This window comes from Oryza glaberrima, chromosome 5 (assembly GCF_000147395.1).
Source record: "Oryza glaberrima chromosome 5, OglaRS2, whole genome shotgun sequence".
NCBI lineage: Eukaryota > Viridiplantae > Streptophyta > Magnoliopsida > Poales > Poaceae > Oryza > Oryza glaberrima.
In genome coordinates, this window is record NC_068330.1 from 11,452,901 (window position 1) to 11,467,400 (window position 14,500).

At 40.6% G+C, this 14,500-nt stretch overlaps 2 protein-coding genes and 1 non-coding gene across 4 annotated transcripts; 2 read left to right on the top strand and 1 right to left on the bottom strand.

The window, feature by feature from the left end:
* The first annotated feature begins 1,732 nt into the window (after positions 1–1,732).
* LOC127772840 (protein phosphatase inhibitor 2-like) lies at positions 1,733–6,353 on the top strand. Its single transcript, XM_052298823.1, has 5 exons — positions 1,733–1,806; positions 3,550–3,621; positions 4,606–4,721; positions 4,819–4,986; positions 5,786–6,353. The coding sequence occupies exons 2-5, from the start codon at positions 3,617–3,619 to the stop codon at positions 5,992–5,994; spliced, it is 498 nt and encodes a 165-aa protein (XP_052154783.1). The 5' UTR covers positions 1,733–1,806; positions 3,550–3,616; the 3' UTR covers positions 5,995–6,353.
* Positions 6,354–8,412: 2,059 nt separating this feature from the next.
* Positions 8,413–12,867, bottom strand: LOC127774381 (cytochrome c1-2, heme protein, mitochondrial). Of its 2 annotated transcripts, none has more exons than XM_052300612.1 (8): positions 12,726–12,867; positions 11,050–11,117; positions 10,347–10,549; positions 9,798–10,077; positions 9,641–9,712; positions 9,026–9,142; positions 8,866–8,931; positions 8,413–8,781 (listed from the first exon to the last, which is right to left on the bottom strand). In XM_052300612.1, exons 2-8 carry the CDS (start codon positions 11,107–11,109, stop codon positions 8,665–8,667), a joined length of 915 nt encoding a protein of 304 aa, XP_052156572.1. In that variant the 5' UTR covers positions 11,110–11,117; positions 12,726–12,867; the 3' UTR covers positions 8,413–8,664. The 2 variants fall into 2 exon arrangements, with proteins under 2 accessions (XP_052156572.1, XP_052156573.1); XM_052300613.1 differs by having other exon boundaries at positions 11,050–11,136; positions 12,726–12,859.
* An 834-nt stretch (positions 12,868–13,701) lies between these two features.
* LOC127775249 (small nucleolar RNA R71) lies at positions 13,702–13,808 on the top strand. The gene has a single exon (XR_008017924.1). It is a non-coding gene; the product is annotated as a small nucleolar RNA R71 (small nucleolar RNA).
* The last annotated feature ends 692 nt before the right edge of the window (positions 13,809–14,500 follow it).

Below are 14,500 nucleotides of genomic sequence, written 5' to 3' on the forward strand. Positions count from 1 at the left end.
TTTCTCTTTACCTATGGCGGTAGACGGTGCTCCTAACGAATGAATTCACTGTGCCAAGAGAAATAAACAGATGAAAATAGGCTTGTAAACATCCGACATGGGATCAAGCCAGCTAAAATATTATCATTTTTGTTTGCTTGTATTACAAGATCAACTAAGGTTACTCTGCTGGGTTAATTAGATCCGTGCCATTAAAAATATTCCGGTTTTAAAATATGCCACGAGCATTTACATATTTGAATCCATGCCATATAATTTTACACATATTCAAGATATGCCACTACCTACCTCTTAGATGCATTTACGAAAAAATGTGGACCAAATTGCCCTTGTTTCCTTCTTCCTTTTTCTCCCCTTCTTTCTTCCACAGCTCAGAGACCAGTGATGCTTAGTGTCGGCAGCAGCAAGCACAACCAGCGATAAACATACGAGTGTTGCAGTCATTGTCTCCTCCCTCTCCAGCGTTATTTTGCACGCGACATCTGCATCTCCCTCCACCTCACACTGCCGTTAGGGGGACGCCTGCGACGGCAGCGCTATCTCCACCTCGGGGCTCCGCACCCTCGCCGCGGCCGCCGCCTGCTGCTGCTGCTGCTACTGGGGGACGCCTGCGACGGCGACGGGCACCCGGAGTGCAGTGTTGCGGTTGCGACGGCGGCGGCTGAGGCGACTAGGGCAGCGACTGCTGGAATCGGATGGGCTCGAGCAGCGAGGGCGATGGCGGCAGCGATAGAGCAAGTTGTGGCTCACAACGGCGAGGACGGCGGCGGAGAGAGCGGAGAGAACGGAGCGGCGGTGGAGCAAGAAAGCAGCGGGAAGAGAGAGGTAGAAGACGAGGGAAGAGAGAGAGAGGTAAAACATGAGGGCATTTTCGTCTTATACATGCAAAATATGTATCTTAGTGGGTATTGACATCACTGAGATTACAAATAAGTAGCAGTGGCATCGTTACAAATACGCAATTGAGATTACAAATAAGTAGCAGTGGTATCGTTACAAATACGCAATTGAGATTACAAATAGCAGTAGCATTGTTACAAATACGTAAATAGTAATAGAATATTTCGAAACCAGTAAATTTTTAATGGCATGTCTCTAATTAACCCTATCTATTTTCATGTATGACATAATATCATTATATTAATATTTAAAAATACTTTTAATTGTTAATGCTTCTTGTTTTGTACCTATATTAGGAAGAAATTAAGGATCAAAATATTTATTCAATGTCAAAGACTATATTGTACGCCTCAACTCTTGTGACTAATGAGAAAGGAGCAAGTATTTACAGCTAATTATTTTTCTAGTAGTAGATAATGTATTTGTCGATAACGAGACACACACGATGACTTGGTCGATACGAAAATTTACCAACCCAATTATTTTATATGATAATAGAGATGAGGTATGTGTGTATGAATTCATAGAAATAAGTGGATGCGTATTGTTATCGTCTGTGTGTCTAATATGTTTGTTCTTTATAAAAAGAAGTATTTTAAAGGAGGTGAACAAAATCGTCTTTGCCTTTGATCACCCTTTACAAGTTTGACCTTTTCATGTCATGAATTTTTTTTTAAAAAATGGATAAATTAGCAATGACAAAAACAACATTCACCCCCACCTCTTCCCCTGTTTCTGACCAATCCCCTCTGCTCTCTCCTCTCCTCTCTCCCTCTCCCGCGATCTGCAGAGCCGCCTGTGCCCCCGCGCCGCCTTCGCCCCCCCCCCCCCCCCCCCCCCCCCCGCCGTCGCCGGAGGCCTCCGTCGTGCGCGCGGCCGGCGAGGCCGCTCGAGTCGAACCGGAAGGTACCTATTCCTCTCTCTCGCAGCTCGTAGCCCCCCTCTCCCCCATCCCTCCTCCTTCCGCGCCACTTCATCAGCGGGGGCGGTGTGGACTGGAGATCCCCCATCCCGGCGTGGATTGGATTCGATTGGTTTGATCTCGTTCCTCTCCCTAGCCTGTAGCTTTTTCTTTTGTTAGAAACGGAAAACGGAGGATTAAACCCCATATGCCCCCGCGTGTTAGGTTTAGGTCTGCCTGCACCTGGATTCATCGTTCTAGGGTGAGGGATTTATGATCGAGTACCAAAGGATTTATGATCCGCTTGTGGTTTTTCGCCTTGCGATAAAGCTGAACACAGTTGACAATAATTCTCTCTGTAGAGATAGTCGATGGGCGATCGTAATCCTGACTAGAAAATTTGATTACACTGCCATCCCGCACTACTTGTGGTTCTATATAATAAATGAATTCGTTGCTCGTCATTGCGCCGTTGCTCATTCTCCATTCCTGAGCTCGCACAAACTATTGCGCACCATCCTTGTAGCTAGTGGGTATAATATATGCGTATTGATGCAAGTGTGTGTCTAGTGGCCATCGCTACCAAGGAAAATCAGTGATCACTAGGTCATGGCTGACACGATTCAGCAGTGGAGCTGTGTTGTTGATTAAGACCCCATGAAAAGTCAGTTAACCTAAGATAGTTATTACTAATGGTTCCCTTGTAACAAGAATTGGGGATGGTACCCAGTGTGCCCCCACATCCATTGATGCAGGCCAAATTGTTTGTGGGCTGCAAAACCTTTCTCTTATCATTACAGACAAATGAAAACCAGAAAATGGTCTATATATATATATATATATATATATATATATATATATATATGGTGTTGGTTTTTCTTCTCAGTATTATGAAATCTACACACATCCAGAAGAGTAATTTGTGTTGGATGATGCCAATATTTATTTCTATAGTGTATGTAACGTTGTGGCACCATCAGCATGTCACAATTTGTGTGTGTCTGTCTTAACACATGCTAATTTTGATGTGTGTGTGTGTTGTGCGTGTGGAGGGCAGGGGTATCCTACCCCTTCTGACTACTATGGAACCATCACTCTGAGCTGGTAGGAGCAGTAACCATTTTCACCAGTTAATCCATCGCTGCTGCTAAATGTATCACTATGTTTATTTTTTCTTTAAGCCAATAGCTTGTCTCGACAGCATACTATGTTCAAAATATTGTGGTGCTCTCTCCAAGCTGGGTTAGTTATGCATTTATAGATTGTCCTGCTCAAATATCTTTATTGATCTTCAGTCACTGCAAGACCATTCACCTCCATGCACATGATGCACTCTCTAAAAAAGTTACATTCTACCAGTTCATTATCTCATTTGTCATGTGCAGAATATTGTTTTATTAACTTTGTTAGTATTATGAGTCATTCGGGATCATCAACTTGAGATGATATTAAGTCGTGTCGATATGTTGGAACTGGGAATTTGCACGTGCTTTCCTATCTTACACTTATGCCACTGACAGTTGGGCTCTGTTTTAATTTAAAACACAGGAATTTCACAGATATCAGTTCAATTCCTACACAAACCAGAAAAAATCTCACATTACATTTGGGCCTTAATGTTCTAATGTTTTTACCGTATTTGCATATCTCCAACTATATGTTATTATTTTTCTTTCTGGCATCATGCATCATCAATTTTCCTGCATGAAAACATGATGAAGCCATTTAACATTATATGACTTTGGCAGCTTTCGTGAGTGAGGATTTCTCAAACTTCATTTATTTTCCATCACTGGGAGGTGTTGAAGCTTAATCATGAGGTCAATTCTTGCTTCCTACCTTTGGACATATTTCTGCTGGTTTGCATACCTTAGGCCCACGCCCATAACACGTTACCAAGAAGTATGTTTGGTAAATTCTGAGGATTATTTGTTATTTTCCAGTTGCTATGATATGTAAATTAAAAAAACAAAACTCGGCCGGCGGGGGAAAGACCGCCCCCTCATCTTTTCAAGCTAAGAAGAAACCACAGACAAAGCTAGTCAAGAAAGGCCACGAACCCTGGGCCCTTGACAAAGAATCAATTTAAGCAGCACCTCTTTGTTTACAGTTGTTTTTCCTTTTTTTTTCCTTTTTACCTTACAAAAGTTAAGGTTCCAGCCAGGCAGTTATTAATATGAGGTGGTGTAAAGATTCAGCAGTTTCAATGATGATGAAATCAGTGGTTCCATTCCGGATTACTTCAGGGTCAAATATTGTTTAGATGGGACTCAATGTTGAGAATTTAGAGCTGTATGATTGTATGATTGTTTAGTAAAATCAAATATTACTATAAATACTAAAAAGTTGAGAATTTAGAGCTGTATGATTGTTGAAGTATGATGTCTCAATCTTTTAGGCCCAGAAATAGTAGTTTGTTGATTTATGCTGCTTGGATTTCAGAACCTGATACGTTAAAACTGAAGGGATGAAAGGGCAAACAGAGCTTGTCAAAGTTTTGTGTTAAGAAAAAGGTGACACGGCTCCTTTTGATGATGGTACCATGGTGGAATAACTTACAATAAGGCCCTAAGTGCTTAGACAGATACACCATAGCTGCTGATTTGTACATGAATTTTGTTTCGAAAAACTGTTTGATTTTTAGATTAAAGAACTTTATGGAGTTTTAGATTCATACACCATCTTTTTTTCTTTTTTGGTGTGGAAATGCTGGACTGTTAAGAGCTAGTTGAAAAAAAACTACTGAGGACTGCACAAGCGTGAGTTTAGAGTTTACTTAATTTGATTTTACTGTTTTTCTTTAGCTCTCGTCGTGTGAAGTGGAATGAAGACAACCTGTATGAGATTGAATCAAATAAACCTGTTAGGCAGAAGATAACTGAGCCTAAGACACCATATCACCCTATGGTAGATGATGATGGTACATGTTTTCCTGTTCTGATCTCATTATACCTTTACTTGACCATATTAGTTACTGTGTCGTTGTTGAATATGTCTTGCCATTGCTTTCTTTATAGGGTCATTGTCACCAACGCGTCCTTTTGACAAGTGTCTGGATGAGACTGTTAATGCTGAAGCTATTTTAACTGCTTTAAATGGTGTGGCTTCTTCAAGCAAAACTGATCCAAAGGATGATGGTTGGGCATCCTCAGATGATGATGCAGATGCCATGGAACAAGATGATGGTTGTGCCTCTTACCCTGTTCCCATTTTCATATATCTACCCTGCATGTAGTAATTTGCTCTTATATTTTCCCTGTTTCAGTTAAATGCATTTGAAGACATCTTGTTTTTGATGGAAAAATTAATTAATTGATTATCAGGAAATTACATGAATATGTCTGAAAAGTCTTGTCATTGGATAAGTAGCGCAAATCTTACTGGAAGTTATAGTATGTTAACATTTTGTAATAGTAAAGCACATACACCGACCAAACCCTTAGCATTGCTCTACTAAAGCAACGTACATATCTGGAGAGGAGGCATTTAATAGAGATTCTGAGAACCAGTTCAAAGTAAATCTTGAAGGTTATACTTTGTACCAGCTCAAAATGATGATGATTAAAACACATTTTTTGAGTTTGATGGTCAGAAAAGAACAGAAGTGATTATCAATATTCATTTATTTCCACATGTTAAGCTAGCTACAATTTATCTATTAACTTCCAAAGCAAATTCAATTTTGACCTAGATGCATCTGATGACAGATGACACTGCTCTTCTTAATATATCTGTTTTATATAATTAGACAAATGTTTAGTTCTTGCTTCCTCGTTGGTAAATTTCGTCAATTCATCTTAAAATCATGTTGTATACGGAGTACTTTCTTTTGACGACATAAGCAAGGGATACATACCATCATTACGAATTGGCAATAATCTGTTATTCACCATAGGGAACCTGAAATCTTATGGAGTATGATAGTTCCTGTGGGATGTTTCCTGGTATCATCGGAGAGTTAGTTATATGTTGGTGTTCATGTAGATCCAGAAGCTGAAAAGGCAAGACTGAGTTTCAAGGAACATCGTCGTGCTCACTATGATGAATTCCTCAAGGTGAAGGAGCTGATGCGCTCTGGATCGCTGATTGACGATGAGGCTGATGAGGATGATAGAGGTGCAAAAGGCAGCCAAGCCAAAGCTGTAGGAAAGAAGCCAGCAGGCTGTGACAGCACACCCCCACCGCAAACATGAAGCAATGAAGTTACCGTTCCTTTTTCCCTGTTGTTTGCTAAGCTAGGAAAAGCTCAACATAGCAGAAGCATGTGGTTTGCCTAAATTGTGTGAAGCATGCTTTGCCTGTGTGTTAGATCCTTGTATTCAAAATCAGATGTGCATCCTGTAAACGACGCATGCCATTCATCTTCCCTTTGTGTTTAAGATCTTGATGTACCTAGAATGGCTTTGATTTAGTTTGAGTTGCCTAGCTACATTTACTTGCTGAACGGTGAGCTCCTTTGCATGTTCATTTGAGACTATTTATCAAGAGCTGATACTCAAACCACATATTGGATAAGGCCAGATATGGCAAGATATGGCCTTGATTTGTTTCACTATAGTGTTTTTTTCCTCACCATATATTTCTTTAATATTGTGACTTTGTATTTCAGTATTTTTGGCGATACTAGTTTAGTTTAGTAGCGGCAAATATTTCTTTATTTATTTTAGGTGCTCTGCTCATCCTCGAAGTATACATAAGATGAGCGGAGGAAGACAGAGAAGAGTGGGTTCAGCCAGATGAATAGAATGGGTTGGAAAGAATTGGCCTGACAGGGTTTAGGGATTTTTTTCCCCGGATTACATGGAAACACCACTCCACTACACACGCACCATTATATTCGACAGAGACCTACAGTAAAATGGTACTTCCTCTGGCCCAATTTATAAATTTATGTGTTCAGCTTTAATTATCTGTCTTATTTAAAATTTTTTATGATTAGTATTTTTATTGTTATTAGATGATAAAACATGAATAGTACTTTATGCGTGACTTAAATTTTTTATTTTTTTAAAAAAAATTAAATACGACGGACGATTAAAGTTGAACACAGATACTCATAACTGGAGGGAGTTAATCGCTAAGTTTTTTTAAAAAAATTTAAATACGACGGATGATTAAAGTTGAACACAGATACTCATGACTGGAGGGAGCTAATCGCTAAGCTCACTGGATTCCTAATTGAAATGCATGTGTATGCCTAATATTTATGAGGGTTGTGTTTGGCACTCCTATTTCTCAACTTCTCCCTTATTTTCACGTGCACGTTTTCTGAACTTCTAAATAGTGTGTTTTTTAAAATATATATATATATATAGAAAAGATCCATTTTTCAAGTCATTTTAGCTAAAAACTTAATGGATTATGCACTAATAAACAACCTCGTCTTCTACGCGAGATGAATGAGTTAGCAACCTGTACTCCTGATACACCCTTGTATTTGAATTAGGTTTATGGATTTTGTGGATGTAGTGAACTACTGGAATTAAAAGAAATTCGACAAAAAAAACATCTCCATAAACTCAAGATAAATCCATGAAAAAAATTTCTACAAGCTCTAGTAAATAAATCCAACACGAAGAACAAATTAAACGAACTCCAACTCAAACAAAAAAAAAACTTTAGATGAGACATCATTGATTCATGTTAACTTTTTTTGGAAAAATAAATTGATATTATTAAGCTTTCTTTTATGCAAAACAAATTGTTGTTTTTGGATGGTCCAAAGTAAAGCAAGCACAAACTACAAGTCATCGGCTCGTTAAGGTTCGACTCGTTTGAGCTAAATGGACAACTGTTTGAGCTAAACGGACAATTCGCGAGCTGGCATATAAGCTTACGAGCTAAATGCCTAGTGACTCATTAGGAGTACGGCTCCGTTTGGCTAATGGGTTATACCCATTGGGAAATGGATATTAGGAGTACGGCTCCGTTTGGCTAATGGGTTATACCCATTGGGAAATGGATATAATATCCTAGTAGGATGTGGTGGTAGTTTATATGAAGGGAAATTTTATCCCATGTTTGGTTGGATGGATTGGAAAAGGAAGTTTCTAGAAGAATGACCAAAATGCCCCTTCAAACTATGCTAAATGAGTAAACAAACAGCACAGCTATTAGCTATAAGTTCAAATGGTGAGGGTAATTCAGTAATTTTTCCTAGCAGTCAATCCACCCTCAATCAAGCAGGATTTTATATCCCACTCCCATCCACACCCAAACGGTGGAAATATGAAAAATGAAAATAACATCCATTTCCCACACTCATCCCATTCGCCAAACAGAGACGAGTTCAGGTCGATGTAAACTCTACTCCTAGCCATTGCAAAAGTGAGTTGTGACAAATGTTAAATTTCGTTTAGATGTATCTTCTGTTACATTAGACCGTTCGCAAAATTCTGACAGCATAGTACATGAAGCTACCGGAAAAAAAAATACCAAATTGGTACCGCTTGACATATGATATGCGCATGACAATACCGATGTAGCTTGAGCGCGAATGAACGCATAGATTCGACACAGAACTTGACAAAAACACAAAACAGGACAGTTCAACAGGCATCCGTCACATAAAAACGCAAACCCAAATCATCAGCGTGCTCGAAACAAATGAATTGTGCACAGTTCAAAACATAAAGATTTATGAACTTTAGCAGTTCTGTTAGAAGCTTGCTGGTACCATTCAGGTAACATTGACAAAAATTGCAAGTGCTCCCATGAAGAAAATGCTTTTGCAGCAGAGTAAGAAAACAGAAAATTCTAGGCATGGGAAACCCCAGTGGCAGAATGTACATCATACTCATTATTTGAAATGCTTCCGCTTAAATGCTCAAAACATTTTAATGAAAGTAAGAAACAGTGGTCCCTCAGTTGACAACATCAAGGACCAGCTTGCGTGACTTCAGGACGGACCACCTCATGCGACGGTAGTATGCGGCTTGGAGAAGTGCAAGTGACAGTAGGAAGATCCATTTCACTCCCATCTACATCAAATTAGAGTAGGTTGGTATTAGGAAATATTGCGAATTGAAAGTAATATATAAATGGACAAAAGTTGAGCTGATTACCAGTTTCCTCTCTTCCATCTCAGGTTCAGCTGCCCATGACAAGAACGAAACGACATCCTTGCCCATCTGTGGTAGAGGATGACAACAATCATGCTTAGGCCCTTAATGCTAACCCAACATGTCACAACTGTAAGAGCCCAACAACGCATTAGAAACTTACCTGGGCTTCAGTGGCAGGAGTACCATCTTCATATTCAACAGCTCCATCTATAAGCATCTTGGGCATAGCTATGGCACCACCAGGGAAGTAGGGATTGTAATGCAAACCCTCACGGATCTAGAATACAAATCAACCAGAGAGTTTACTAATGTTGCACACTGCAGAAAGCAAATAACAGAACACAACCAGCTTGAAAAATTACAGCTAGAAAAATAACACTTCGTGGGACAGGTTAGGTTTTTTTCAAAATAGAGTTCAACATCATAATTATGAACAAAAATAGTGATTATGTAGTGAATTCCAAACAATAACTGACAACAAATGAGAGGCTGAATAATTGTAAATTAACAGAGAAAACACTCAAACAACAATGGGACAACACAACTTGAAGCTGAGCACCTCCAAGTTCAACCAGTATTGCAATTACAGAGTTACAACAGTGTCAAATTTGATGTCAATATCATGTGTCAGTGTAAAATATGTATCCCTGTGACACAAGTGATTCAATCCACATGCAAGAGCATCTTTATTGTTTGTAAAGGAATTAAGGGCGATACACATAGCAAGTAGCAACTGCAAATGCCTAAGGTATAACTGACAGAGAATGAGATTTACCTGAACACCGGCAGGTGGATCACGGTAACCAGTAAGAAGAGCAAACACATAGTTCTGGCCATTGTGCCTTGCCTGAACATACGGAGTCAAACAGTAAATTACAACTTGAAGGTGGAAGATTAAACAATGCAACGCCAATGGCATAAAATATCATTACCTTCGTGATAAGACTGAGATCTGGTGGGTATGCCCCACCATTTGCAAAACGGGCTGCTTGCTCATTTGGATATGGTTGTGGGAACCGGTCACTTAACTTACCAGGACGTGTGAACATTTCACCCTCATCATTAGGACCATCAACCACCTCAATCTCAGCAGCCATAGCCTTTGTTTCTTCTTCAGTGTAGGCCACACCAACCAAATCTCGGTACGAAATTAATGACATGGAATGGCAAGAGGCACACACTTGTGTATAAACTTGATGTCCACGCCGAATACTGATCATAGAAGTGTTCAAATATAAGACAATGAGTAAACAGCAAGAATAGGGTAGTAGTGGTTAAAAGGATTTTCTTGGGAGCAAAAGAATATTGTGATTCTTTTCGCTATCCTACTGGGAATCTAAATTGGTGAAGTAGGTTTGAAGGATTGGGGTAACCAAGAGCATGGATCAATTAATAATAACCAAATACCGTATGCAAAGACTCTGAAATATTGCAATGAGCTAAACTCTATTTTGTAAGGAAGTTGAAAAAGGATGACTCACGATGCATGGTCATAAGAGCTAAGAATGCCAGCATGTGGCCAGGGATATTCAGCTGCTGCCAAACCATGCTCAGCTTCATCTGCAGAAGCTATTGTAGCAAAGCTTAAAAGACCAGAAGCACCAACTCCAAGAAGAGCCAATGCTCTCAGTCCAGTGGAGGATTCTTCATGCTTTATCCGGAACGAGGATAGCAGAGATGAGCCCTGAAAACATGATTATAATGTTTTAAAAAAAAAGCAGGTCACCACACTAAAAAGTAGATGATCATGGGTACTGAAACTTATGTTGAACAAATGGTTACCGTCAGATTATAAACTTTGTCAAAATTAGGATAAGTAGTTGATATCATGGTCTAATTACTCAACCAGAACAGCAAAAATAAGCATTGTATGCATAATGCAGGTTTAACTGTAAAAAGTAGAATAAAGATCAATCCTGCCAAACAGAAACCCCTAAAAACTGTGCAGTAGTAACTAGTAAGCATGTGAACTGTGATTTCTTTCCAAAACCCCATCTGATACATTTCACGTTATAGTGATGTCCGGTAATACCTTTCTACATGCCATTTCAATAATCAATTCAAGATTGGTATACCATAACATTTCATACAGGCATCAGACATAAAATAAATATTAAAAAGATTGGTAAGCGATCGGTTTTTGACAGAAGTAATACAAAATAAATAGTTCATTAAAATTCTTACTGAGGACTGATTATGGAGTGTTCTCCGAAGGAGCTGGTTAATGCCCCGACCAGCAGCCATCCAGGATACTGCATCAAATATTGAAAACTGAGATGTACAATAAAAGAGGTTATGGCATCATATTTAGTAGAAGCAACTGTGCATATTTCATTTACAGTATCTAACCATCCAAGTGGAGTGAATTTGAGTAATAACCAGGAGGATTCACCGCAAATTTACACCCTCCGTCCCAAAAAGAATCAACTTATGGAGATAAATCTGGACATGCATATGTCTAGATTTGTCCCCAGAAGTTGGTTTTTTCTGGAACGGAGGGAGTATATGTCAGAAAATCAACCCCCAATGTCAAAATTAAAACAACTGAATGGTATTTTTTTATTAACTCATGAAAAGAAATAAGCATACATTTGGTGCCATGCATTACAATCTCTGAAAAAAACTGTTTAAATTGACCTTACTGCAGACCTTAACTTACTACATACTTGCTCCTTGAAAGAAGTATGTATGCTATCTCACCACAATGCTCTACCTAAACAAGTTACACAGGTCGAAAAAGGGAACCTTGTTATTGCAGTAGACAAAGCATAGATTTGATTGTCTAGCTACAACCCCTAGCCCCCTTCTTATATGCAAACCGTGGAAGACCGCGTAATAGCAACTAGGCCAATTTATCCATCTATGTGGTTAACACAAGACCATTATATCAATAACCTAATTAGAGGATAGTGCTGTTACTGCATTTGCAGAAGACCTAATGCATGCACGTAAACCATGACGGCAACATCCTATATTGATGTGCCTATAGTGACATACCCGACATATCGATATCATGTAAACTAATTTGCTAAAAGTAGGATGAAGATAGTGAAAGACATATGGTGCAAAACTTTTATCTAACACCTCATCTAGGCCATAACTCACAAATTGCAGTATTCTAATCAGTGTGTTTACAAGAAAATATACAAAAAGAAGTGTACCAGATACGCCAGTGACCTAAAACATGATATCAAAGAAACAAGATGAAACTTGCATCGCAAAAAGTTTAGATTAGTATAAATGGAGCATTGCACTATTGTCGATAAATAAGAACATACCATGCGAAATCATCTCAATTGTTAGGTGCCAACTGTAAGGCACATTGAACATAAGTAGCCACAGGAATAAATCATCTCAATTTTTCATGATGATGTAGTGATATCTCAGCCGTGCCTAATCTATCTAGCGAAAAAGATTACTTGGTACGTGACAAGAAAAAGGGAAAAAAATGGGTATGATCCATGTGGTACACGATGCGTGTTCACGTACTGGACCATATGCCCAAATCCACAGCACTAGTCCGTCCCTCATCCACTAGGGGTTCCATTGTTCTAACAACAAGTACCAAGGAAACCAAACAGAGCGGGCAGATCTAGGCGGTTCACAGGCATCAAACAAACTAGTCAAAATGGCATCCCATCCCATGGCGTATGGTAGATCCGCGTGATTCTCCAAAGCACCCATTTGGGGGCAGATCTACACGTTCCAAACAAACAAACAGAAGAATCGAATCGACAGGTTCCATCCATCCATCCAACCCACCCAGGTAACAGATCTGCGCATCCCTAGCGCCCGCCTAACAAATCGATCGCAGGGACGAACTCGCAAAAGAAATCATGAGGAGAGGGGAGAGGCCATACCGGAAGGGGAGGAGGTGGGTGCCCTAGCCCTAGCTCAGCCTCAGCTCGGTCGTCCGCCTTACCGGGAGGGGGAGGAGGAGGAGGAGGAGGCGAGCACAAGTGGAGGTTCCCAAGAGAAGAGAAGAGAAGAGAAGAGGAGAAGCGGCGCAAAGGGCGAAGAGAGCGGGGGCCAACCCTAGCGCTGGACCCTCTCTCCTCTGCCTGGGCCAGAACTCCTAGCGCGGCCTGGCCTACTACAGAGCCTCTAAGGCTCGGTCCACTTACGGAAAACAAAAAAGAAATAAGTCTAATTCGAGTTCCTCAAATATAGCTCCAATCCTCAATTGATGTCGTTTGAACCATAATACCGGATATCTTTGAAACCCAAATTATTAAAACCGGTGTAACTTGACTCTCTCAACTGTGTTTGGAGAGTGGTTTCGTTGACGTGACACTTTGACTTATCTACCTCGATGAGTCTTCTGGTGGAGCCCACATAGACCTTTAAGGAGGGCTGGTTGTTGAAGTTACCGTTATTGTTGTTGTTGTTGCCTCCTTGGTAGAACGGGCGGGGCTGGTTCCACCCCTGGCCTTCTTTGGGATGATAGCCATTGTTCCCCATGAACATGGCTTCTTCACGAATGTCGGGGCAGTCGTTCCCCGAGTGTCCAGTGTTCCTGCAGACCTCACAAGTGATGTGCGAGTCTAGTGCCTTGACAGCGGCCTACGGGTTGTTCTTCTCCTGATCATCTAGCTTCTTCATCAGGAGGTCCAGCTTTGCGGCCAGCATTTTTGTCTCCTTGACAGTATGCATGCCATGCTGATGGGTCTGGAGATGTTCTTCACTGCAGCTCATGTTCGACACTATCTTCTCGATGAGATCAACGGCCCCTTTGACCGTCTTTGATAAGAAGGCACCCCCAGCAGTAACGTCCAAGTGATTCCGGGACGAAACAGTAAGTCCGTTGTAAAACTCTGCAGAATGAGCCAGTCATCCATCCCATGGTGAGGACAGGCAGCTACATATTCCTGCAGACGTTCCCATGCTTTGGGAATCATCTCATCCGTAGTCTCCTGGAAGCTTGATATTCTCCTGCGGAGGGCATTTGTCTTGCCCATCAGGAAGAATTTTGAGAGGAACACAGTGGAGCACTTGTCCCATGTGTTAACTGCAACCCGATTCGTGTAAAACCACTGCTTCACCTTTCCCAGGAGTGAGAAAGTGAACAGACGCAGCCTAATGGTGTCCGGGCTGACACCCTTCATGGTGTAGGTGCTGCAGATCTCTAGGAACTGCTGCAAGTGAGCACTTGCGTCCTCATTTGGCCTGCCACAAAATAGGCTTGCATGCGCCATAGTAATCAGGCTGCTCTTGAGATCGAAGTCAGTGTCTCCGAGGTTAACCTGTGGCCCGATGGGCACATTGTCAGCGGACGGAGCAGTGAACTCACGAAGTGTCTTCTCAGCCATATTCCTGAAACATGGTGACGCTGGGATGACTGGTTTCTTAGCTGAAAGTTTCTTCTGCGGATGGACGACACTCGGTCTGACGCTCTGGAAGAAAGCTTCTGGATTTTCGTTGAAGTTTTCTGGCAGGTTGAAACCAGTCATGCACTATCCTGTTTTCATACCCTGTTTTCATGACACAAAGGTTAGCCTGCAACGGACAATGATTTATGCAGAGGTAATTATATATAAAAGATTATTAGCTTATAGTAATCTCTTTACTAATCTTCCCTAGAAACAGCGCTAGAAATGCTAGTTGGTATTTCTTAATGACATTATTACAAATATTC

What these genes read in the sequence shown, in the direction of transcription:
- LOC127772840 (XM_052298823.1), top strand. An exon ending in CCCTATGGTAGATGATGATG is followed by an intron (nt 4,722 to 4,818) that starts GTACATGTTTTC and finishes CTTTCTTTATAG; the next exon opens with GGTCATTGTCACCAACGCGT. An exon ending in TGCCATGGAACAAGATGATG is followed by an intron (nt 4,987 to 5,785) that starts GTTGTGCCTCTT and finishes GTGTTCATGTAG; the next exon opens with ATCCAGAAGCTGAAAAGGCA.
- LOC127774381 (XM_052300612.1), bottom strand. Translation starts at nt 11,109, where the DNA reads ATGGCTGCTGGTCGGGGCATTAACCAGCTCCTTCGGAGAACACTCCAT. An exon ending in AGCTCTTATGACCATGCATC is followed by an intron (nt 10,078 to 10,346) that starts GTGAGTCATCCT and finishes TTCTATGATCAG; the next exon opens with TATTCGGCGTGGACATCAAG. An exon ending in AGATGGAAGAGAGGAAACTG is followed by an intron (nt 8,782 to 8,865) that starts GTAATCAGCTCA and finishes AATTTGATGTAG; the next exon opens with ATGGGAGTGAAATGGATCTT.